At 45.3% G+C, this 25,759-nt stretch overlaps 1 protein-coding gene across 7 annotated transcripts in view; it reads right to left on the bottom strand.

Moving 5' to 3' along the window:
- PPFIBP2 (PPFIA binding protein 2) overlaps positions 1–25,759 on the bottom strand; it is a 159,789-nt gene that overhangs the window by 111,073 nt on the left and 22,957 nt on the right. For 4 of the 7 annotated variants that reach the window (XR_009693783.1, XM_061148174.1, XM_061148147.1 and 1 more), the window contains one exon: positions 15,603–15,693. Coding sequence is in view for 6 of the 7 variants with exons in the window: in XM_061148174.1 (XP_061004157.1) it covers positions 15,603–15,666 (64 nt within the window). In the remaining variant the exon portion in view is untranslated. Of the gene's footprint in view, positions 1–15,602; positions 15,697–16,502; positions 16,746–25,759 lie in introns of those variants that run through there. The other 3 variants (XM_061148121.1, XM_061148139.1, XM_061148130.1) reach the window with 2 other exon arrangements.

Here is a 25,759-nt window from a genome sequence, read left to right on the forward strand (position 1 = left end):
ATTGGATGTGGTCAAGCAGGAGATGGCAAGATTGAACATCAACATCTTAGGAATCAGTGAATTAAAAGAGACAGGAATGGGTGACTTTAATTGAGATGACCATTATATCTACTACTGTGGATAAGAATCCCTTAGAAGAAATGGAATAGCCCTCATAGTCAACAAGAGAGTCTGAAATTCAGTACTTGGATGCAATCTCAAAAACAACAGAATGATCTTGGATGGTGTGCCTTGAAAACAAACCAACATCACAGTAATCCAAGTCTATGCCCCAACCACTGATGCCCAAGAAGCTGAAACTGACTGGTTCTATGAAGACCTACAAGACCTTCTAGAAGTAGTACCAAAAAAAAAAAAAAAAAAAGATGACCATTTCATCATAGGGGATTGGAATGCAAAAGAAAGAAGTCAAGAGGTGAATTTGGCTTTGGAGTACAAAATAAAGAAGGGCAAAGGCTAACAGAGTTTTGTCAACAGAATACACTGGTCATAGCAAACACCCTCTTCTAACAACACAAGAGATGACTCTACATGTGGATATCACCAAATCAGTTCAATTCAGTTAAGTCGCTCAGTCACGTCCAACTCTTTGTCACCACCTAGACTGCAGCACGCCAGGCTTCCCTGTCTATCACCAGCTCGTGAAGCTTGCTCAAACTCATGTCCATTGAGTCAGTGATGCCGTCCAATCATCTCATCCTCTGTCATTCCCTTCTCCTCCTGCTTTCAAATCTTTGCCAGCATCAGGGTCTTTTCCAAGGAGTCAGTTCTTCACATCAGGTGGCCAACATATTGGAGCTTCAGTTTCAGCATCAGTCCTTCCAATGAGGATTCAGGACTGATTTCCTTTAGGATGGACTGGTTGGATCTCCTTGCAGTCCAAGGGACTCTCAAGAGTCTTCTCCAACACCACAGTTCAAAAGCATCAGTTCTTCAGCACTCAGCTTTCTTTATGGTCCAACCCACACATCCATACAGGACTACTGGAAAAACCATAGCTTTGACTAGATGAACCTTTGTTGGCAAAGTAATGTCTCTGCTTTTTCATACTCTATCTAGGTGAGTCATATCTTTTCTTCCAAGGAGCAAGTATCTTTTAATTTCATGGCTGCAGTCACTATCTGCAGTGATTTTGGAGCCCAACAAAATAAAGTATGTCACTGTTTCCACTGTTTCCCCATCTATTTGCCATGAAGTGACAGGACCGGATACCATGATCATATCACCAAATGGTCAATACCAAAATCAGATTGATTATATTATTTGCAACCAAAGATGGAGAATCTCATCTTTTACTGATATAGTCAGCAAAAACAAGACTTGGAACTGATTGGCTCAGACCATGAGCTCCTTATTGAAAAATTCAGGTTTAAATTGAACAAAATAGGGAAATCCACTAGGCGATTCAGGTATGACCTAAATCAAACTCATTATCATTATAAAGTGGAAGTAACAAATAGATTCAAGGGGTTAGATCTGGTAGACAGAGTGCCTGAAGAACTATGGATGGAGGTTTATAACATTGCACAGGAGGCAGTAACCAAAACCAGCCCAAAGAAAAAGAAATTCAAATGGCAAAGTGGTTGTCTGAGAAGGCTTAATAAACACCTGAGGAAAGAAGATAAGGGAAAGAAAAAGGGTCTTAATAACCCTGATTACCATAATGGTGTGGTCACTCACCTAGAGCTGGACATCCTAAAGTGTAAAGTGGGCCTTAGGAAATATTAATAGGAACAAAGCTAGTGAAGGTGACAGAATTCCAGCTCAAATATTTAAAATCCTAAAAGATGATGCTTTGAAAGTGCTGTATTCAATATGCCAGCAAATCTGGAAAATTTAGCAGTGACCACAGGATTGGAAAATGTCAGTTTTCATTCCAATCCCAAAGAAAGGCAATGCCAAAGAATGTTCAAACTACCGCACAATTGACTCATCTCACAGACTAGCAAAGTAATGTTCAAAATTCTGTAAGCCAGGCTTCAACAGTATGTGAACCGTGAACTTCCAAATGTTCAAGTTGGATTTAGAAAAGGCTGAGAAACAAGAAATCAAATTGCCAACATCTGCTGGATCATCAAAAAAATCAAGAAAGCTCAAAAAAAAAAATTGTTTTATTGACTACACCAAGACCTTTGACTGTGTAGATCACAACAAACTGTGGAAAATTCTTCAAGAGATGGGAATAACAGACCACCTGACTTGCCTCCTGAGAAATCTGTATGCAGGTCAAGAAGCAACAGTTAGAACTGGACATGTAACAACAGCCTGGTTCCAAATTGGGAAAGGAGTACGTCAAGGCTGTATATTGCCACATGTTTATCTAAATTCTATGCAGAGTACATCATATGAAATGTCGGGTTGGATGAAGCACAAGCTGGAATCAAGATTGATGGGAGAAATATCAGTAACCTCAGATATGCAGATGACACCACCCTTATGGCAGAAAGCAAAGAAGACCTATGGGGCCTCCTGATGAAAGTGAAAGGGGACAGCGAAAAAGTTGGCTTAAAACTCAACATTCAGAAAACTAGGATCATGGCATCCGGTCCCATCACTTCATGGCAAACAAGTGACAGACAAATGCAATGACATGACATGCATGACATGACAATGCAAACAGTGACAGACTCTATTTTGGGGGGCTCCAAAATCATTGCAGATGGTGACTGCAGCCATGAAATTAAAAGATACTTGCTCCTTGGAAGAAAAGCTATGACTTTTAAAAAGTTAAAAGCTAAGACTAGATAGCATATGAAAGAGCAGAGACATTACTTTACCAACAAAGGTCCATCTAGTCAAAGCTGTGGTTTTTCCAGTAGTCATGTATGGATGTGAGAGGTGGACTATAAAGAAAGCTGAGGGCTGAAGAACTGATGCTTTTGAACTGTGGTGTTGGAGAAGACTCTTGAGAGTCCCTTGGACTGCAAGGAGATCCAACCAGTCAATCCTAAAGGAAATCAGTCCTGAATCCTCATTGGAAGGACTGATGCTGAAGCTGAAGCTCCAATACGTTGGCCACCTGATGTGAAGAACCGACTCCTTGGAAAAGACCCTGATGCTGGGAAAGATTGAAGGCGAGAGGAGAAGTGGATGACAGAAGATGAGATGGCTGGATGGCATCACCAACTCGATGGACATGAGTTTGAGTAGGCTCCAGGAGTTGGTGATGGACAGGAAAGCCTGGCGTGCTGCAGTCCATGCAGTTGCAAAGAGTTGGACACAACTGAGCAACTGAACTGAACTGCCTTAACAATGATGGTTTTTGTCATACCATCACATTCATGTCATTTGTGTCATCAATATGAATTGGCCATAGGTATACATATATCCAGAGAAGGCAATGGCAACCCACTCCAGTACTCTTGCCTAGAAAATCCCATGGACAGAGAAGTCTGGTAGGCTGCAGTCCATGGGGTCGCGAAGAGTTGGACACTACTGAGCGACTTCACTTTCACTTTTCACTTTCATGCACTGGAGAAGGAAATGGCAACCCACTCCACTGTTCTTGCCTGGAGAATCCCAGGGACGGCGGAGCCTGGTGGGCTGCCGTCTATGGAGTCGCACAGAGTTGGACACTACTGAAGCAACTTAGCAGCAGCAGTAGCATACATATATCCCCTTCCTCTTGAACCTACTTCCCACCTCCCTCCCCATCCTACCCCTCTAGGTTATCACAAAGCACCAGCTTTGGGTTCCCTGCATCTTACAATAAACTCCCACTGGCTATCTGTTTTACATATGGTAATGTATATGTTTCAATGCTATTCTCTTAAATCATGAAAATTCTTAAAGAGATGGGAGTAGCAGACCACCTTCATGTCTCCTGAGAAACCTGTATGTGAGTCAAGAAGCAACCATCAGAACTGGATATGGAACAACGGACTGGTTCAAAATTGGGAAAGAGTATGATAAGGCTTTATATTGCCACCCTTCTTATTTAACTTAAATGCAGAGTATATCATGTGAAATGCTGGGCTGGATAAATCACCAGCTGGAATCAAGAATGCCAGGAGAAATATCAACAACCTCGAATATGCAAATGATAAAACTCTAATGACAGAAAATGATGAGAAACTGAAGAGCCACTTGGTGATGGTGAAAGAAGAGAGTGAAAAAGCTGGCTTGAAACTCAACATTTAAAAAAAAAAAAAAAAATCTAAAATCATGGCATCTAGTCCCATCACTTCATGGCAAATAGAAGGGGAAAAAGTGGAAGCAGTGACATACTTTATTTTCTTGGGCTCCAAAATCACTGCAGACAGTAACTGCAGTGATGCAATTAAAAGATGCTTGCTCCTTGGAACGAAAGCTATGACAAACCTAGACATTGCATTCAGAAGCAGAGACATCACTTTGCCGATAAATGTCCGTCTAGTCAAAGCCATGTTTTTTTCAGTAGCCATTACAGATGTGAGATTTGGTCCATAAAGAAGGCTTAGTGCTGAAGAATTGATACTTTTGAATTGTAGTGCTGGAGAAGACTCTTGAGAGTCCCATGGACAGCAAGGACACAGAACCAGACAATCCCAAAGGAAATCAACCCTACATATTCATTGGAAGGACTGTTGCTAAAGCTGAAGCTCCAATACTTTGGCCACCTGATGCAAAAGCTGACTCACTAGCAAAGACTCTGATGCTGGGAAAGATTGAAGGCAAAAGGAGAACGGAGCAGCAGAGGATAAGACAGTTAGATGGCATCACCAGCTTAACGGAAATGAATTTGAGCAAACTCCAAGAGACAGTGGAGGACAGAGCAGCCAGGCATGCTGCAGCCCATGAAGTCCCAAAGAGTCAGACACGACTTAAGACTGAACAACAACAAACCTATATACTAGTAACTATTATAATTATTAATGCACTAAACTAACTTATTTGCATTATTTAAATGCAAAAATATAAGTAATAGAAAAAGGAATCCAGTTGATATTAAGAAAGACATACAAAAATTATGACACTGAATGAGTGAAATTTGAAGTATTCAAAAGATAAAACTAAGGACTTCATGCATTGATGTAGGTACTTTTGATCAAAAAAAAAAATTAAGACTAATCACACATACACACAGTCACTGGACAAAACGATTAAAAAAACCATTTGAACAAACCTATAAAAAGTTGAACCATAATTTGATATTTTTCCACAGGGAAAATACCAGGCCACATACTTTTACAAGTTAGCTCTAGCCAATGTTCATGAAGTAAATAATTCTCATCTAACTCTTGTGTTCAGTACAGAAAAAGAGGGACTGTTCCAAACTGCTTCAATAAGGATAGCTGTCAATACAACTTATAGACCAGAGTGAATGGTGACCCCTGTAACTGAACAATTCAGCAGTTCTGAGTACTACAAAGGCAACTTACAAGCCTTCTCACTGATGAACTTACATATCAAATCCTAAACACAAACTTACAGACCAAATCTCACAGTGTATAAAAACGACCCTCTCCCTTGGATCTCCCACATTGCAGGCAGATTTTTTTTACTGTCTGAGCCACCAGGGAAGCCCCACATATCAAATCCTAAATACAAATTTACAAACCAAATCCCACAGTGTATAGAAAAGACCTTCTCCCTTGGGAAATGACAGGTCAAGCAGACCCCAAAATAAAAACTTCAGTGGTGATATAGCAAAAGACATACAAAGAACTATGTGCCAAACACTAGAGATGGTACATTGTGTTCAAGCATATATAAAGCCTTTTTTCAAAAATGACCATAGACTAGGCCATACAGAAAGTCTCAACAAAAATCAAGAATTGCTATTATGGGTACTATTCCAGTCTCCATATTTCTGTGGGAGGAGAGAATGGTTTCCAACTATCTCCCCTCACTCAGTTTTTCCTCAACAGAGGAATACCCCTTCTGATGACAGAACTGAAAGATGGAATTCTCCCTAGAGATACCTGTCCCCATATGCAGGCATTATCTTCCACAGAAGCTTTCTGAGACCAGCTCCACCACCAGCAAGATGGAAGCCTATAAGTTTGGGATTATGTTCAATTCAAGGAAGTGTGTAGGATGAGTGGATTCAAGATCCTGATTGTGGTTTCAGGTCAAGTTAAGGTTCCTAGTCAGTTAAACTAATGATAAAGCTGATACTTTGATCTCTTTCTATCTGACTCCTTTGTCTGTTTCTTAAGCAGAACCAAATAAGCAGGGGAATAAATGGGTGCCATTCTTTTTAAATTTTTTATTTAAGTATAGTTGATTTACAAAATTGTAAGGGATGTTAGTTATTACCTTTGTGGTAGAATAATGACCCTCCCAAAGATGTCCACATGCCGCCCCCTGGAAACGATGGGTGTGTTTGTTACCTAGTATAGCAGAAGGGACTCTACAGATGTGACTAAGAATCATGAGATGGAGATATTATCCTGGATTTTTAATCACATGAGCTCTTAAATCAGAAAAGGGAGGCAGAAGAATGGGTCAGAGAGATGAGGACTCGCCCTGCCACTGCTGGCTTTGAAGATGGAGGAAGAGGTTGTGAACCAAGGAAGGTGACGGTATTACAGCTGCAATAGGGCAGGTCATGACAGACTAGTTGCACTCAGAAAAATCCCAAAGGACACCCTAAAATTAAAAAACACAAATACATATATTTTTTAAAACAACTGAACTGAAGGAAATTTTCAGAGCTCAGTAGCTCAGGAGAAAAAGAGCATTTGAGCTGATGTTGCTGTAGGTCAATTCCCTGCACACCTGGGCTTGAATGGGCCGCTTGAGGACAGGAGACAAAGTTTAGGGCCAGAGCAAAGGGAGAGATCAAATGGGAGACTTTTGCATAAGGCCAGGAAGCAAAGGGCAATACCCAGCCTATCACTAGAAAAAAATCACCCACTGAACTTGGCCTTGATGCTGGAATATGAACACACATAAACAATTATATGCAGAGTAGATCATGAGAAACGCTGGGCTGGATGAAGCACAAGCTGGAATCAAGATTGCCGGGAGAAATATCAATAACCTCAGATATACAGATGACACCACCCTTATGTTAGAAAGTGAAGAAGAACTAAAGAGCCTCTTGATGCAAGTGAAAGAGGAGAGTGAAAAAGTTGGCTTAAAGCTCAACATTCAGAAAACTAACATCATGGAATCTGGTCCCATCATTTCATGGCAAATAGATGGGGAAACAGCAGAAACAGTGGCTGACTTTATTTTTCTGGGCTCCAAAATCACTGCAGATGGTGACTGCAGCCATGAAATTATAAGACGCTTACTCCTTGGAAGGAAAGTTATGACCAACCTACACAGCATATTAAAAAGCAGAGACATTACTTTGCCAACAAAGGTCCGTCTAGTCAAGGCTATGGTTTTTCCAGTGGTCATGTATGAATGTGAGAGTTGGACTATAAAGAAAGCTGAGCGCCGAAGAATTGATGCTTTTGAACCGTGGTGTTGGAGAAGACTCTTGAGAGTCCCTTGGACTGCAAGGAGATCCAACCAGTCCATCCTAAAGGAGATCAGTCCCGAATGTTCACTGAGAGGACTGATGTTGAAGATGAAACTCCAAAACTTTGGCCACCTGATGCAAAGAGCTGACTCATTTGAAAAGACCCCGATGCTGGGAAAGATTGAGGGCAGGAGGAGGAGGGGATGACAGAGGATGAGATGGCTGTATGGCATCACTGACTCAATGGACATGGGTTTGGGTGACTCTGGGAGTTGCTGATGGACAGGGAGGCCTGGCGTACTGCAGTTCATGGGGTTGCAAAGAGTCGGACATGACTGAGCAACTGAACTGAGCAACTGAAACAATTCTGTGTTTTCAAACATTAAAAGAGGGTAAGAGAAGTGAAGAAAGAAGGGGTGCAGAAAGAGAAGTGCAGAAATCAAAAAATAAAATAGTTGATAAACAAATGAGACCTAGTCAACATAAGCTTTTACACAGCAGAGGAAACCATCAACAAAAAGACAACCTAAGGAACAGGAGAATATATTTGCAAATGACACTGCTGACAACAGATTAATTTCCAAAATATATAAACAGTTTATACAACTCAACAACAAAAAAGCAACAACCCATTCCAAACAGGGCAAAACACCTAGCCTTTTATCCATAAGACATACAGATGGCCAACAGGCACATGAAAAGATGCTCAATGTCACCACTAATTTTTAGAGAAATGCAAATCAAAACTACTTGACATATCATCTCACAGCTGTCAGAATGGCCATCATCCAAAAGTCAACAAATAAAAATTCTGGAGAGGGTGTGAAGAAAAAAGAATTCTGCTATGCTATAGGTAGGAATGTAAGTTGGTGGGGGCCTTATGGAGAACAGAATGGAGAAACTAAAAATAGAGTTACCACATGACCCAGCAATCCCACTAGTGGGCATATATCTGGAAAGGATGAAAACTGCAACTTGAAAAGATACAGGCACCCCAATGTTCACAGCAGCACTATCTGCAATAGCTAAGACAGGGAAGCAACCTAAGTGTCCATCAACAGATGAAAGAATAAAGAAGATGTTCTACACACAAACACAGAATGTAATATCCCTCAGCCAAAGAAAAGAAAGAAATAAAATCCATTTACAGCAACATGGATGGACTTAGAGATTATCATACCAAGTGAAGTAAGTCAGAAGGAAAAAAACAAAAACCATATGATACCACTTAAATGTGGAATCTAAAATAATGATACAAATAAACTTACTTACAAAACAGAAACAGACAATGTTGACAAAGCAAGAATCAATAAATTCCAAAAAGGGTCAGAAACTACTTTTACCACTACAATTAAGTTAGCAGTCCATTTTAAATACATAATATTATATATTATTGATTTGTTAAGTTGAACAGATAGATTCAAGTAAGTAGAACAGAAAATGATAATGAATATATATTCAAGGATGTTAAATATGTACATATATAAAGCATAAATACATAATGTCTATATATACATATACATATATATAAGGATAGTTGTATGTGTCAATTTGGCTAGATCACAATACTCAGATATTTAGTCAAATATTATTCTAGATGTTTCTGTGAAGATATATTTTTCAACAAGATTAACATTTAAATCAGTAGACTTTGACAAAGCAGACTGTCCTCCATAACATGGGTGCTGCTGCTGCTAAGTCACTTCAGTCGTGTCCGACTCTGTGCGACCCCACAGACGGCAGCCCACCAGGCTCCCCCGTCCCTGGGATTCTCCAGGCAAGAACAGTGGAGTGGGTTGCCATTTCCTTCTCCAGTGCATGAAAGTGAAAAGTGAAAGTGAAGTCGCTCAGTAGTGTCCAACTCTTCGCGACCCCATGGACTGCAGCCCACCAGGTTCCTCTGTCCATGGGGTTTTTCAGGCGAGAGTACTGGAGTGGGGTGCCATTGCCTTCTCCATGACATGGGTGGGCCTCACCCAATCAGTGGAAGATCTTAATAGAAAAAAAAAAAAAAAAAAAACCTGACTTCTCTGGAAGAAGTGGAGATTTGCCAGCAGATGGTCTTTGGATTTGAACTGCAAAACTGGCTCTTCCCTGGCCCTCCAGGCTGCTGGCTTACCCTGCAGATTTTGAACTTGCCAACTTCCACATTCATGTGAGCCAATTCCTTAAAATAAATGTCTCTCTCTGTCTCTTGCTCTCTCTCCACATACATACATACATACACACACACACCCTATTGGTTGTTTCTCTGAAGAACCTGAGCTAATACATACACACATTTATCTATTTATAGAATAAATAATATACAGCTACTATGGGGACTGATCAGCAAAAATAATTCTTTGAAAATAGTCATTAAAAAATAGTCTCTGGCAAGACTGATCCAAAAATAAAGAGAAGGCAAACAAATAAGCAATACTAGGAATAAAAACAGATATAACAAGTGTAGCAGACCTTAAAAAGATAAAATACAATAAGCAACCATATGCTAACAAAATAGAAAATACTGGTAAAATACACAAATATCTAGAAAAATACAGCATGCAAGAACTCAATAGAAAAAAAATTAAAACCTGACTATCCCTAACCATTAAGAAAAGACATGAGGAAATACAAGGTCCAGATAGTTTTGCAGGTCAGTTCCTATAATATAAACTTAAGCAAATATTTAATGAACAAATGATAATTCCAAATTTACTGACACACTTTCAGAGAATAGAAAATGAGGCTGGAGATGTAGGCTCTGCCAGCAAGGGTTAAAAACAGAATGTAGCTGTTCAACAGGGCTCCCAGCCCCACTGTGGGCCAGCTCAACCTGTTTACACCAAGGGCAGCCTTTAACATCTCAGCCCACTAGACACCTCCAAAATTCTGCCGACTCTCCCTGGGTCAGTGTCAAAGCAGAGGACTCTCAACCTGAGTCCTGACTGGGAAACAGGTGGCTTTGTTACTGATGACCACTCCACATTGATTGGCCTTGGAGAGGCTGGAGAAAAGGCCAACTAACTGTTCAGACTGTGGATGCATCATCAGCCTTGAACGCCACAGCTAAAATCATTCATGGGCCAACATGAATAATTCCAGGCTTGACCAGAACTTTCTCTGCCCTCACACAATCTTGAAAACAAACAAACAAAAACCAAAAAATGGACACTAATCAGAGTTGGCAGAGGGATTTTGCTGGTCCAGTGGTTAAGTTTTCTTCTAGTGCAAGGGGTACAATTTCAAGTCCAGCCTGGGGAGCTGAGACCTCACATGCCTTGAGGCCAAAAATCCAAAACTTAAAACAGAAGCAATAGTGTAACAAATTCAGTAACACTTTAAAAAAAGAAAAAGGTCCACATAAAAAAAAAAAAAACTTTAAAAAAGAAAAGAAGAGTTGGAAGAAAGGCCCAGACAGAGCAACCTCTTTGTTCAACTGTCATTAAACAGATTCCTTTTAACTGTTCTCCATTGATGGGTAGAGCTTGCAGATAACCCCATGAGTAACCTCCCGCACAGTGAAGAAAAATAAGTGGTCCTCTGTGTCCTGACCAGAGGTTCTCTGGTCATATACACACACAGCCTCCTGGAGCAGCCGCTGACCCCATTAGCCCAAAGATGAAGCCCTACATAAAATTAGCGTATGTGGTCGTTGCTCAGAGTCATCCACAGGGATGCAATTAAGCAGCATAGTGTTCAATTTCAGTCATCAACAGTGTGATTCAATTATGGTGTTATTTGTAGGCTGAATCACAGGGACTAATCAACAGGAAGGCCAGATCAAAGGTTAACATCTTACTGGAACTTATAATACTGGTCTTTTGTATTAGAAACAACTCATGTGGACAAAGGTTCTGGGTTTTCTAAGTCACCTTGTCCTAACTTTCTGGTATAAAATTCTCGGGTCCTAATTAAATACAATCACACTCAGGATACACCCATTCAGATTTCAAGAATTCAGCTTTACAAGGAGTTTCACTTCATGTTTCTGCTTCATTTCCTACTTCTGCTTAGAAGGCATTTCTTTGTCTCATGTCTCCAGAGCAGACGAATGCCTGCCGATGATGAGGGTTACCATGCTTGCCTCTGCAGGGGCGTATTTGGCACCTGTGTATCAGGATGTCCTCTGAGTTTTCCTGACTTGGTTGCTTCTGTAAGTGATCATCTCTTGCACCATCTGTACTATTTACATTGATCAGAAGAAGGGGGCACTTTTTTTTTTTTTTTGCTTTAAAGGCTTAATTATATACACATTGATATCACATGCCCTAAAGTATACTCTTCTGGAAACTCTTTTGGAAAGAGTTTTGGAAAGTGAAGAGTAGCCTGTCATACTGTAGAGTAATTAATAAGGGAAAGTTCTGGTTATACAGTGTTATAATCATTAATAATCATTACTGAAGGAAATTGTGTCCATTTGGGTAAGAATCCATTTGTTTCTACATAAATGCTTGCTATTTAGGGCACGCAGGAAGCCCATAAAAACTTCTTCACTAAGATAAGCATAACTGTGTTTTCATAAAGTGGGAGGATGCAGTGGTTTGAGTCCTTTACCAGCTGGAAGTAGTACTTGACAACCCTTCGACTTCAAATTAGTGTGAGAATAGAAATAAAGAAAGGAACATATAAATGTTCACACAAAGACATAACCTCTACAGAATCTGTGATTCATGATGCTGGTGCCACAGTCTTCAGCTTCCTTCTAGCTGCTCTATGCTCAAGCAAACGAGCTCTTACTTGGAAGTTGAAAGTAGAAGGGAAGAGAGCAAAGCCACTGTGACCAACAGACTGGGTCCAAGGACAGGCTTTGACCCTCCTCCCAGTGAACTCCCTAGATGGTCCTGCAGAACCCCAGGGGTTCTGCTGCACATCACCATGAGATCAACCCAGGAGTGAAATGAGCCAGGAAGACATTTGGATCTCAGATAGCCTGGACTCAAATCTTAGTTCTGTCATTTACCAGCACTATAGCTCAGGTGGCAAAAATAATGTCAATAGTAATATCAACAAAACCAAGGTAATTTAGACCCGGTGAGCACTTACTAGGTAACAGGCACTATTCTAACTGCCTTCTTTACCTTAATTTAATCCTCCCAATAACATGAGATGGCGCTGTTATTACCACTGTCTATACACTATGAGGAAACTGAGGCTCAAGGGGATCAAGCAATTTGCCCAAAGACTCCACAGCCAGTAATAAGTGGCTGAGCTGGGATTTGAACTCCAACAGTCTAACTGCAGTTTACATTAATAACCACAAAAATCCCTAAGCTCTTTGGCCCAGTCAACTTGAAAATGAGGGTGGCTTTAATAATCTTGAGGAAAAGTATCCCACACAAAAGTATTCAATAATTATTACTCTTTTCATCGCAAATGGCATAGAACATATGCCCTCCAGACACTCGCTAATAACCTCAGTGTTGAATTATCTGCCAAATAGCTCCTGTCAAATGTCTGGGTGAGCCAATTACTGCTTAAGAGATGGCTCACAGGACATGCTAACCACAGAGTCTTCAAAAAAAAAAAAAAAAATTAGTGATTTATTATTCCACAAGAATGAGCCAAAGACACAAGAGAGAAAATAATCAATGAAGTTCAGCATGCAGACAGACAGGGGATAGGTACAGAAACCAGTAACTGCCGCCTAATAAATGCAAAGGGGAGCTTATTCACAAAAGTAAATCAAATACACATGGGACCCAAACATCTATTAAACACGTATTCTGTGTTGCACTGGAGATGCAGCAGCAAAGCCTCTGCTGTCACAGAGCTTACATTCTGGGGCAGGAGGTAGATAATAAACAGACGAATATGAACCTAATGGGTCAGATGGTAGTAAGTGCTATAAAGAAATAAAAACAGGATGGGAGGATGGGGGGAGGGGATGTAGGGATGCCACCTGAGAGAGTGTCAGGGAAGGCCTCTGCATGGTGACATTTCAGCAGAGATCTGATCTCAGTGTACTTGGAGAAAATTACAGCAGAGGGACAGCAAGCACACAGGCCCTGAAACAGCCTATGCTAAAGCGAGACAAGCCAGATGGAAGGTGTAGGAGGTGCAGCCACACAGGCAGCCAAAGGCCAAATCGCATACAGCACTGCTGCTTATAATGGGGACTTTAGATGTTTATCCTGAAGTGCGAAGCCATTGAAGAGTTGTGGGGAGAGGGGTGTGATCTGATTCCTCTGCTGCTCTGTGGAAGACAGTCTACAAGGGGGCAAGAGCAGAGCAGAGCCCCCTCAGAGACTCTGCATTAATCTTGTAGACCCCAGGCGAGCCTAAGAGGCATGCCCAAGCCTTAGCTAGACAATGAAAACCATAGCACACAAATGGGTGAAATAAGGACCTGAATAAATGAGAACTCAATTTATCAAGAGCTGACATTTTATGGTGCTTACTATATGGCAGGCTCCGTGTTAAGCCCTTACATGTATAAGCGCAGCAACCTTCTTAGGCGGATTCTATTATTATACCCGTTTTAAATATGAGGAAGCTGAAGCACATATCATGCAAGTAACCTGATTCAGAGCTAGGATTTGAAACAAGCAGTCTGGCTACAGGTGTTCCTCCAACCAAAGAACTCCTTGGAATGTTCTAGACCACCTCTCAGCAAAACTCTTGGATCTGTTCCAGAGACGCCCAGGGAGCCCTTCCAGAAGGAGTTTGCCAAGGTGGAGGCCTAAGGAAACAGGAGAAGGGGGGAGCACGCAATGCCAGAAAGGAACAAGGATAGGAGTCCTTGGTTCTGCTCCAGGAACCACACCCACTGCAGGTCCCCAACCAAGCCAAGGCCCCAAGTATTCAGACCCATAGTCCTCAGTCACAGACAGAGGGGACTGTGCCAGACGCTTTGTCATTTCAGGGGTGTCTTCACGGGGAACTTCAGAGGCAGGAGGAGGAAGTGACCCCACACAGGCTGCCTTCTTTAGGAGGTGTCCCACTCACCTGTCCCGGCTGTCTAAGAGCTCTGCCTGCTCCAGGGGCTCTTACAGTCTCCTTCTTGCCCCTGGGCTAGGGGCTCGGCAGTGCTGACCACCTGAGTTAGTCTGAGAGCCTGACTCTGTGACTCCGATCACGATGCACAGGAAACTTCCGGGGGAGACTCTCTGAAAAGACTGCCAGGAAACCCACACTGTTGATCATCTCCTCTCAATAGGGCTTCCGGGACCCTAACCTGGAGCAGGACATCCCAATCTCCGGAGTCTCTGAAAACCCGGATGTTGCTTGGCCTCCTGAGGACCCTTTCTGTTCACTGAGAAATTAAGAGCCTGACAGATGACAGCTGGAACATGTAACGGTGCACCACAACACGCAGAAGTTTCAAGACACAGAACACCTACCTCCTCGGCCCCAGGCGCAAACACCCAGAACCCTCAGTGCCTTGGGTGTCTCTCTGCAGGATGGAAGGACAGACAGCAGGCAATGTCAGGTGCCCTGTGCACGCCCTGGGTTCTAGTCACACTCAGCCCAAACATGCCTCCTGCAGCCATAACTCCACACAATGAGGAGCAAAGTCCCAAAGAAATGCCCAGTCAGCAAATAAGGTCACTGACTTGTATCAGGTAAGGACAGAAAGAAGGCCTGCGGCCTGCAGAGAAAAATTTCCAATGACAGGCTTGTTCCAATCAGTATGGGCTTCAGTTGTCCCCCATCAAGGAGTTAATCAGCCCAAACAGCCCACTGCAGTCCTTTCCAATTAAACAGCTTTGCTGGATCTTTTCAAGAGAATGTTCCTAACTGCTTCGTACAAACATGAAGCCAAACAGTTGCAATAATATGGCATAAAGAACATTCTTCAGGTGATTAAGTGAATCAATACCAAACCAGTTCCTGACAGACATACTGGAGACCAGCCAAGGAAGGGAAATGACACCGGTGTCAGAGGGCAAAGTCTACAAGACTGCAAGTTTCAGCTTGACTGAAACCATGCTGTACTCTGAAAACTTCACGATAAAATCAGTGCCAGCCACTGCACCTGTTGCAGCCAGGATCCAAAGTGGGACAGTTATTCATGTGCTAATATATGGCGCAGCTGCAATCTCAGCAGAGACCTAGACCCTTACCAGCTATCAGAGAGTCTGAGTTTGCCCTGTTAAAAAAGAGCGCACACACAGTAACATAAAAGAAATCCAACAGCGGCCTTGTCTCTGCACCCAAAAGAGAAGTCCAATGAGAGGAAAATGTTTCTCAGTGTGGAGGTCTCCAGGACCCCTGAGCATACCTGCGATGATTCCGTCCATTTGCTCCAGGGCAGCTTCTAGCACGTGACTGGCGTCAGAAGCCATGAGTCCTTTTCTGTCCTTTGTCTCCTCCTACTGAAAATTCAAACACAGCACATGTATTTCATGTTACATACCCAAGACCACTGAGCCCTCTCATTCCACCATGGAAACCGCACTCTCATAGGAACCTGAGTAGCCCACAGTGGGTTTCTGCCACCTCCCGGCACGGGTACTCCATGAATCTTTAGCAGGTGATCCCACTTGCTTCTGTCATGAAAAGCCACTGGGGCTCTCCAGGGTCACCTGCGGCAGCGAGGCGGCAATTGCCACTGCCACCATCATCACAGTCCCCGCTCCAGAAGCTGCAGCCACCCTGGGGAAGGCTCGAGGCTCCCCTAGGGCTGCAGAAGGCACACAGCTAGCGAGAACTCCATCGGGACATGCCCTGCAGCCCTGGGTCACAGCAGGCATTTGCGGTCTTGTACCCGCATCTGTCCCACTCCTGGGGTGCTCCCCTACAGCAGGTGTGATCCAGGCTGAGAGGCCTCAGCTGCCACTTTCACTTCTCATGTGGGCCTGTGGGCCCCGTCTAGGAAGGTTTCAGGCACATTGTTGTGGGGAGAGCACGGTCTCTTACTATTTTAGTCTTTCCTACTCCACCCAGGACCACTCAAGGCGCAGAATCCCATCTTCTCAGCGCAGAAGAATTTCTCCAAAAATACACTGTCTAGCCACTCCTCTGATGCTGAGTCTCCCTTCTAATAAGAGAGGTGGCAATTGGTTCCATCTCCAGACAACTCTGCCTCTCATCAAGGTCTTTAAGCAAAACTGTCTTCCTGCAGCCTTGCCTCATTTTTCTCGCTTCCCACCCTCTCTCTGGGTGTCAGGCAGAGACTTACAAGAGCAGTTGTAATCCTGAGACTTAACTCGCATCTGTAAACTGGAGGCAGGTGCTATTGTTTGTCTGCTCATTCAGCAGAGCCCACAAGTGTGCCCAATGAATGGGCCTAAGTGCTGCGGAGAAGAGAGGCAGGGTTCCTAGATCCAAGGGTGGATAGCGCAGGTCAGGCAACATATCTGTTGCTCCTTTCCCCCACAGAGTTACATCTTCAGAGTGAAGAGAGGAACATGAGCAACCACAGGAAAGTGGTTTGGAGAGGGTGTGGATAAGGATGTCAAGACCACAAAGAACCACGCTGGACGGCACCAGGCAGGAACAGTTAAATACCCTGGGTTCAAAGCTGGCTCTGCCATTTCCTGTGTGATCTCTGAACCTCAGGATCCTCTTCTGCAACGTGGGGAGGATGACAGTACCAGACTCATAGGGTTGATGTCATAGTTAAACGAGTAATTAACATTTCATTAACAATGCAGGTCTTGCATGCAGTAAGGGCTCAATAAACCTTAGTCATTTTTAAATGACGTATTTTTGCCAGGACAGCTCACAGGATGAGGGGCTTTAAAGTGGGTCAGCTTTAGGGAGGGAGGGGAAACCTAGGTAAGTCCAAGCGGCTGGCCCTGTGGGGGCGGTAGGCACAGCAAATCAAGGCAAACCTGTTGGAGGGGGGAGGGGGAGGGCTCAGAGTCACAGGGGCAAAGGCCACGAAAGGGTCAGAAATGCAAGAACCAGGGTGCAGTCAGCTCAGGGGAGTGAGAATGGGGGCTAGTGGAGGGAGTGGGAGCCCCCCTGGCACCTCGGGGCGTGGCAGGAGCCAGGCAGGCCGCAGCAAGGAGCAGCCAGGTGGCTCAGAGCACACGTGGGTGTAGGTCTCAGGGTCTGAGTGGAAGCGAGGCTGGGGGTTGGAGAAGAGGCAGCAGGAAAAGGGGAGGAGAGAAGAGGGCCGGTCTCAGCACCTTCACCTGCTTAGCCACACAGACAGTACAAGTGTGAAATCCATCCTACCCTCCAAGGCCTCCCCAACCGCTCCCAGGAAGAAAGCCAAAGTCCATACCATGACCTGCAGAAGCAGCTCGGCAGGATCTGGCCGGGACAACCCCACAAGGTCCACCCCCTTGACCGTCCTGCTTTGGCAGCCTCAGGCCCTGTCCACTCCCCCAGCACTCCGAGCCCCTCTGCCTCTGCTGAAACTGTGCACCTACCATTGCTCTGCCCTGAGATCACCTTCCCGGGTCTCTGCACGGCAGATCCATCCTCATCCTTCAGGCCTCAGCTCTGAAGTCTCTTCTCAGAGACGCCTTCCTTGCACACCTGCATCTAAAGCAGCCCCTTGGCAGCACAGCGGTTCCAAAGTATCTCGTCCATCTGTTTCCTCTTTGATTGGCCTTGCAAACCCTCTGCCTGGAAGCTGGTGATCCTGTCTGCCTTGCTCACCCCTGTGTGCCCAGCAGAGTGACTAGCCCAAGGAAACTTAAGGGTAAATAGTTGTGAATAAATGATGGATCTGTATGGCCAACACTGCCTAAACCCTACTGTGCTGGGCACTGGGGGCGGAGGGGACATTGATGAATCGGACCTCAACCCTATTCCCTCAGACCATGCAGTGTAGTAGAGAAGACAGAATTGGGAATAATTAGGATGCAATGTGGGGTATGCTGATTGAGGCTGGTATGCAGTTTCCCTGGGCTGTAAGGGCTGAGAAGGAACTTTCTCAGCAGGTAAGGGTGAGTCCAGGCAGAGGGGGGCAGTGTGTGAAAGGCAAGGAAGCGTGTAAAGACAAGATGTAGGTGGCAAACGTCAAAACAGTTGGCAAGATTATATAGGAGCACCCAGCTGCTCGCTATGAGTCAAAGCCCTCCATGGGATCTACGTAAGCGTGACTAGGGCAATTCAACAAGAGGAACTTGGGAATCACACCCACAGCATCAGGGATCTGGATGCGCACTCGGCAGCTCAAGTGGCCTCAGATGTAAACTTGAGTGACATTTTTAAGAGGACCTTGTATTTCAGCAGACTGGCTCCGTTGGGGGTCTCAGTCCTGGGGTGCAAGGTGAGAGGTCAGTTAGAAAGTGCCAAGCGCAGAGGGCCCAGTTAGGACACCTGCAACAGAAGGGCCATAAAAACGACCCACGGGCCCTCTGCCCAAGGATGAGTTTGTACTTGGCAGGTGGCAAGTTGGGTGGACCCGTGGGAGCTGGCAATAAGTGAAACATGAGTCAAAGGTGTATCATCTTTACGGTCCAGAACCTGGGCCAGTAAGACTGGGAGTGCTCAGGAGCCGGAACCTGCTTTGGGCGACTGATGAGCTCAGTCCTGGGTCTGAGGTGACGGCAGGATGCAGGGAGAACAGGCTCTGCCAGCCCCTGTGAGGAGTCAGTGGTGTGGGATACCGGGGGACCCGCTGAAGGGCCAAACACACCACAGGAGTGATGCCTCCAGGCCCATCTGTGAACACGGACACTGACTGAACAGGGAAGCCATGATTCTGTTTGCCAACCATTCCCATTCTGGCAGCCTCAGCCATTTTCTCCTCTCACCAGTTTGGAGCTCCCCATCAGTAACGCACCCTGGGACAGTACCTGCTCTCACGGAATTGGGGGTCTCAGAAGCAAATGTGTCATCCAGCTGAATTCGGTGTGTCTGTTCATCCCCACAGTGACACAGCATCTCCCCAGGGTTCATTGGGGTTCAACCTGGGTTCGTCGGGGATGTGGGGGTTATGTGCACAGAGACCAGCAGCTGCCTGCGAGGAGGACCCCATGGAGAAGCAAGGTGAAGAGGGTGCACAGGGAAGAGGCAGAAACCCCAGGGCTGAGAAAGAGAGCAGGATCCAGGGGGATCCTACAACAATGGGGCGTGTAACGCAGGACAGCCCCCAAGCAGGTGGTGGGGAGGGGAAGTGAAATCGTGTTCTCCACCCGTGAGAACGGGCTGCGACAGCCACTCAGGCTGGATGGCAGAGGCACTGATGGTATGCCCTGAGGACTCGAAGGCACCCCCACACGCCCAAGAAAGAGAGGTGCAGGCAGAGGGGGACACAGTGCTCTTAACACCATCTACTGTCTAGTGATGGTAGTTAAATCAGTCAAAAGCCGTTTTCTCTCTGGACACTTGGACTATTAACAGAGCCCTGCATTTGACCCTGATGAGCAGGCAGTCTTCTCACACCAAGAAATTGGCTCACACCGAGCTACAGAGATAAGGTAAGGAATGTTGTTTAATAAAAGGTGTGGTCCATTGCTCATGCATCCTTCTCTTCCCCCACAGGCCTCTCCAGATGCTGTCATCCTCCTACCTGTCATGGTGCCCGATGTTGGGCTCCCCTCAACAGACCCTCCTGTCAGCTACTAGCCAGGGAGAAACCAACCCTGCAGCTGCGAGTCCAGCTGTGACATATGTCAGAGTCAAGTGATCTGCGCCACACAAAGGCCTGTTTGGCACTTTGAACTTGAATAAGGGGCAGGGTTAGGTGACGTTTAGAAAGTGAGCCACAATTAGCCACCCAACACCTGGTGGCCTCTAAGGCAGTTACTTAGATACGGTAGTAAATACCTTTGTGTTCAGCAAAGGAAGATCAGAAGTAGGCAGGAACAGCTGACTAAGGTAAGGCTTGAGCAAGTAAATCTTAACTTATCTCCATCCAGACTGAAATACAAGCTGCACGTCCATGTAGTAAACCACTTTTCTCTCAGTAAAGGTGGTTAGAGATGCCAAGTGTTTTGGGCAGGCTCAGAGTGTCCCGCATGGAGGAATCAGGAATAGGTCTAGAGGCCTGGTCCCTCCAGGGTCTGCTGACTCCTCACAGCGGCAGCCAGACAGGCTCCAGCATCCCTGTACAAAGCAAGACCCGGGGGGGGAACCCTCAGCCAAGAATCCACCACTACTGAACTCAGATTCATCTCAGACCTCTCTGGCCCTCAGTGGCCAACAGGTGGTAAAGAAGTATCACCACATACTTTGTGGTTTATTGCCACAAACCGGAGAATTTCCCCACAATTTACTGGTCATCCATAAACCACACTGACTGGTTCTTCAAATGGTCATTTAAAGGAATACCTGTTTTTAGTCCTCAGCTGAAGAGACAGCTTCTTAAAAGTATATGGGAAACTTCTATCTTTGGGATAATAGAGCAAGAAGCCATTTTTAGCATTAAAAAATAACAATAACAATAAAGATGAAGGATGATATACAAAGACAGTTGATGGCAGTGCCTACATTCTCTAACATCCCATATCAACCAAGATTAACGTTCTTTTTAAAGGACAAACAAGAAAGAACATAGGGTTTATAGCCTAACAGTCTTAAGTTAAAACCTGGGCTCTGCTGCATGATGACCATGGGCCTTTAGACAGATTACTTAACCTCTCTGAGCCTCAACTGTCTCTTCCATAAAATCAGTATAAAACAGACACCATTGTTATGAGCGAAAGTAAACAAGAGACAGAGCTCAGAAAAATACAGGAGATTGAAGTCAAACATCTAATTTAGCTACCCACTGAAACAATAGCAGAGGAATTTATTTTGAAAGACATAAACCCACAAGGACATGGAGAATGTGATAAGAGACACAAGGGAGATGCCAGGGCAACAGCTATGCAGAAGCAGGAAAGGGCAGTTGGTCCATGTGGGAGGGCTTCCAAAAGCTCTGAGATTTCTTCAGTAATATGAAATTAATGGAATATCTAATGCATCTAAACAGCTTAAGAAATTTATTAAGTTGAAGAATTTAATTCCATGATAAGAAAATGTGAACCAAGCAATGACAAAAGAACTCTGAGAAAACCAAAAAGTAAAAATAATCTTAGTCCTTGCAACAAAACACCGCATACATGCGAATTTAACAGAAATGGCACTGACAGGATGTGGGGATAAAAAAGTGCTTGTTGAGTGATGGAAACAAGATTGGAGAGACAGCTGATTCATCTTCCAGGGTGGGAATTCAGAAGTCACCTAGATAATGACAACTGAAAAAAGAATAAAGTAGCAGAACAAGCATTTTTTCTAGTAACATGGATAAAAATACTAGGAGTTTGAAGTGGCTCCATCTGAGGAAGAGCAATAGGGGTGAGTAGATGGGGAGATGGCCACTTTAACAAATCGTATACGATTATTTGAGCCTTCATATTGTGCTTATATATAGTAGTGATTAAAAAAAAATCAGAAGGATTAAGAGAGATAATGTGCGTGGTGTGCCTGGCACAGAGTCGAGATTTGATTACTGGGTGCTCATTTCTCCTTGTAGCTACTATATATCAGGCAAGTGTCTGTAGCTGCCTGCTAAGAGTTTATCCAACATTCTCTCACTTAATCCCCATGTGCCACTTAGGAATTATTCTCCCCCTTTACAGACAGACAAAGCAAAGTGCGTGAGGATTCGCCCTGTTCTTCCTCCCTTCCTTCCACTTTTCCTTTGAGGCGAGAACCCACCTAGTAGAGGGCTTTGAGCACAGGAGGGTCTAATTTACCTTTTAAAAGGATTAGTTTGGCTGCTGCTTGAACGGGGCGGGGGAGCTGAAGGGGTGGGGAGGGGTGCAGCGGTGAACACAAGAAAACCAGGCAAGAGATAAAGGTAGCTTGGACCGTAATGCTTGTGGTAAATGTTCTGATCCTTAAAATATGTTGAGGGCGAAGCTTGTAAACTCTACTGATAGGCTAGGCATGGGCAGGAGAAAGTAAAACCCCAGGCTTTTGCCCTGAGCTTCTGGGAGAGTGGGGAGAACTGCAGGAGCAACAATGCTGGAGGGGGTGGGGTGGGAAGGGTGTGAAATTAGGAGGTTAGTTTTGGAAATATTCAGTTTAAGATGCCCAGGGACACCTAGACAGAGATGCTGAGTACAGTAGCCATTTGGAAATTCAAGGTATTTGGAGAAATCTGGACTGGAGATATTCTGGGAACTGTCTGCATAAAGGCAGTATTTAAACAACCACAGGAAGTAACTTAAAAAGTAGTGTAAGACCAAAAAAAAAAAAAAAAAAGAGTCTCCAGGACTCTGAAACACTCCAAATAAATGTGCCGTCAAGGAGGAGAACCAATGAAAGGGATGGAGGAGGAGCAGCCAGGAGAACTGAGACGGGGTGCACTATAAACCATGTGAAAAGTTCGCGGTGGAGACAAAACCAGGGGTGCCAAGTGCTGCTGAGTCAGCCCAGAGGCCATCTTCTCTCCAGAGACTCGCTGGGGGTGATCTCACCTGCTCCACAACCTCACCTGCCCTGGCATTACCTCACCCTGGATGGCAAGAGCCTGACTGACTGCCCTGCCTCCAGACAGCCTCTCCACTCGCTCTGCGCTGAAGGCTCACTGACTCAACGCTCCTCAAACCTTGGTGTTTGTTAGAAGCACCTGGAGAATCAATGGCGCAAGAGGCCCAGGCTCCGGTAAGGAGAAGGGGGCCAGGTGATCCTGAGACTGACCAAAGTTGATGGGCTGCAAACACAGCTCCCAACCGGGCACTTGACAGCTTGTGGAGAGTTTGAGGGGCCCACCACCAGCCAGGGTAGAATTATGCTTCTTACCAAGTTGATTCAACCTACTCAGCTGCAACTCTACGTGTCCATCATACACCATGGCAAACCTCAGCCCCATCCCAACCAATGTCTTACCATCAGCAGGCAGATTCTAAGCACTAACTGTCTGAATCCAGCAGCTTTCCAGCTTTTATGCCCATGCCAGCTAACTTTTCATCTTCTCTTTGAGCCAACTCTTCCAGAAAACCCTGTGTACAGTCAGGTCACTTGAGACGGCTCTTCTTTTGCTCTCTGTACATCTCTGCCCAACCAGTGCCTGCTTCACCCTTATCTTAAGTACAGGACTGACCTTCCTATGTACTTGCCCCAGGCCCCAGGTAATGACAGCTTAGCAAAGGGATGGTGAGGGGCGTGTCCCTCTAGTGGTTTCCCGGTAACTAATGAGCCCACCTGACATCAATTCCCCCTATAATTAGTAATCTCTTTCTCCAGGGAGCAAAGACTGCCACCATGTCCTGTCTGCTGTCTGCTGTCCAGGGTAGGGTGTCGCTCCAGGACCTTGCTTCAGACATGTAAGCTACTCCATTAAACTACTCATGTTTGTATCTCTATTGTTGACTATGGGCTCTTTCTTTCGTCTTGAAGCTGGGCAAGCACAGGCCTTACAGGCTTACAAAATGCACCATGCTTAACCTGCTCACCTAAATGTGATCTCCCCATCTTTGATCTTGCAGGAAAAGGCTGAGAGCAGCTGTGCGCAGCCATCTCCCCGCAAGTCTCCCATGTGACTGGGCCCCTGAGAGCATCCCCCTCCTGGCCTGGGAAATCCCATGGACAGCTGAGCCTGGCGGACTATAGTCCATGGGGTTGCAAAGAGTTGGGCACGACTTAGCAACTGAACAACAAACATAAAACAGTGGGAAACTAAAGCCTGGGAGATTGTGGGGGCTTGGAGGAGGAGGTGGCCCATCCCCTTCCCCACACCTGACACCCACCTCCCCCCTTCTTGGCCTCACACTCAGAGGGCCCCAATACATAGGGTCTTCCCCAAACCGCCTCAGTGATGCCACCACAGTCTCCAAGCCAGAAACCCGGGGGTCATCCCTAGCCTTCCTGCCCCTCACCCACATCCTGTTGGTCACCATAACCAGTAAAGTCTCCTTCCTCACCCACTCTCTGATCTGTCCTCTCATCCTCACCTGTCTGGCTTCAGGCCACATGGTCTCCCATCAGAATGGCTGCAATGTTTTCCTGGCTGGTTTTACTGCCTGCAGCCACACCCCCATGCCCCGCTCATCCTCCACATTGGGTCTTGCACAAATCTAACAATAGTACCTCAGCTCTTGTACAATAATTCACCTGCTTCCTGTCACCCAGGAAACCACCCAGAAAGGAAGTCAAGGACCCAGGAGATAGTCAAGAGTGTGTGCTCTGTAGCCAGGCTTCCGTTTGAGCCCATTTTTTCCCCATCATGGGCCAGACCTTGGACAAGTTCCTAACATGCTGAGCTTATTTCCCTATTATAAAATGTAGGTGGAAACATACATGTGGTAGGATTGTGGACATTCCATGAGACAATGAGTGTGGAAGCCCTTTGCATGTAACTGGGTGAGAGTTTACAACCACAGCAGTTAAAATTCCTGACATACAACAGCCAGACTAGTTTTACCCCCACTGCTTTCACTCTAAGGCTTGCTCAGGATACAATGTTTTTGGCCAAGACCCCCTTCCCACCTGCTCCATTCCCTCTCCTCTTTCAAGGCCCAATCCCAGCATCATTGATTCCAGGATCCTCTCCTTCCCTCAGACAGAAGTGACTGCCCAGGCTTGGTCCCCCCTCCACACTCATGCCAGACTCCCTCATAGAACCCTAGAGCACTAGCGATGTGGGGTCCTTCGTCTGAGCAGTAGCTCCTAGTGGGCAGAGCCATGTCTCTGAGCCCAGAGTGGGGCCCAGCACCCGGCCCATAGCAGCCGATCAGCTACTTTTGTTAGATGGATGAAGAGAACCACACATCTGTCTGAGGAAGGCAGCTGGAGGCTGACCAGGAGCAAAATTCCTTTCTGTCTGTGTATCAGTGAAACAAGTTGTCTCCTTCCAAAATACAGCTGGACAGGGAAAGGATAGACATTCCCATCCCAGAAGGGAAAAAATGGAAGAAATAAAGGTCACTAGTCTTGACTGGAAGCTGAGAGGCTCCAGGGATGGCAGGCAAGTCTGCACACGGGACCCTGAGGCCGGCTGAGATCCTGTCCAGCCTTGAGGTCTTTGGCCCCAAGGGGACGGGCCTGATGGTGCAGAAAAGCATCACACCTGGCTGCAGGGCCCACAGACGCAGTATCAGGACCCAAGGACAAGGCCACAGCCAATAGTTTTCCACCAGGACAGAGGAGCCAGACACAGAGAGACTTCCTGTCAGGACACTACAGGGGAGTTAGAGCAGGGCAGAGGGACCAGGATACTGAGAAAGCTGCCATCAGAACTGGTGGCTGCCTTTCTGAGTCTAATAAAAGCAAAGAGGTGGAGCCTTGATTTCTTTTGTCAGTGAATAGAAGCCTAAACAGCCTAAGAAAAACTGCACAGGAGAAAATAAAAGAATGCCACTTAAGGTGAACAAGCATGTTTAACTTGTCCTCATCTAATCATGGTATCAGTCACTCTAATAACAAGCATTTGTTTAAAGCTTTTGGCTTCAGAAATGTTGTTCACATACAAGGTTTCTCATTCCCACCTAAACATCCCAGATCAGACTTTTCAGATTAGTGAGACAGTTAAACTGAGCCCAGTGG

This window comes from Dama dama, chromosome 1 (genome assembly GCF_033118175.1).
Source record: "Dama dama isolate Ldn47 chromosome 1, ASM3311817v1, whole genome shotgun sequence".
NCBI lineage: Eukaryota > Metazoa > Chordata > Mammalia > Artiodactyla > Cervidae > Dama > Dama dama.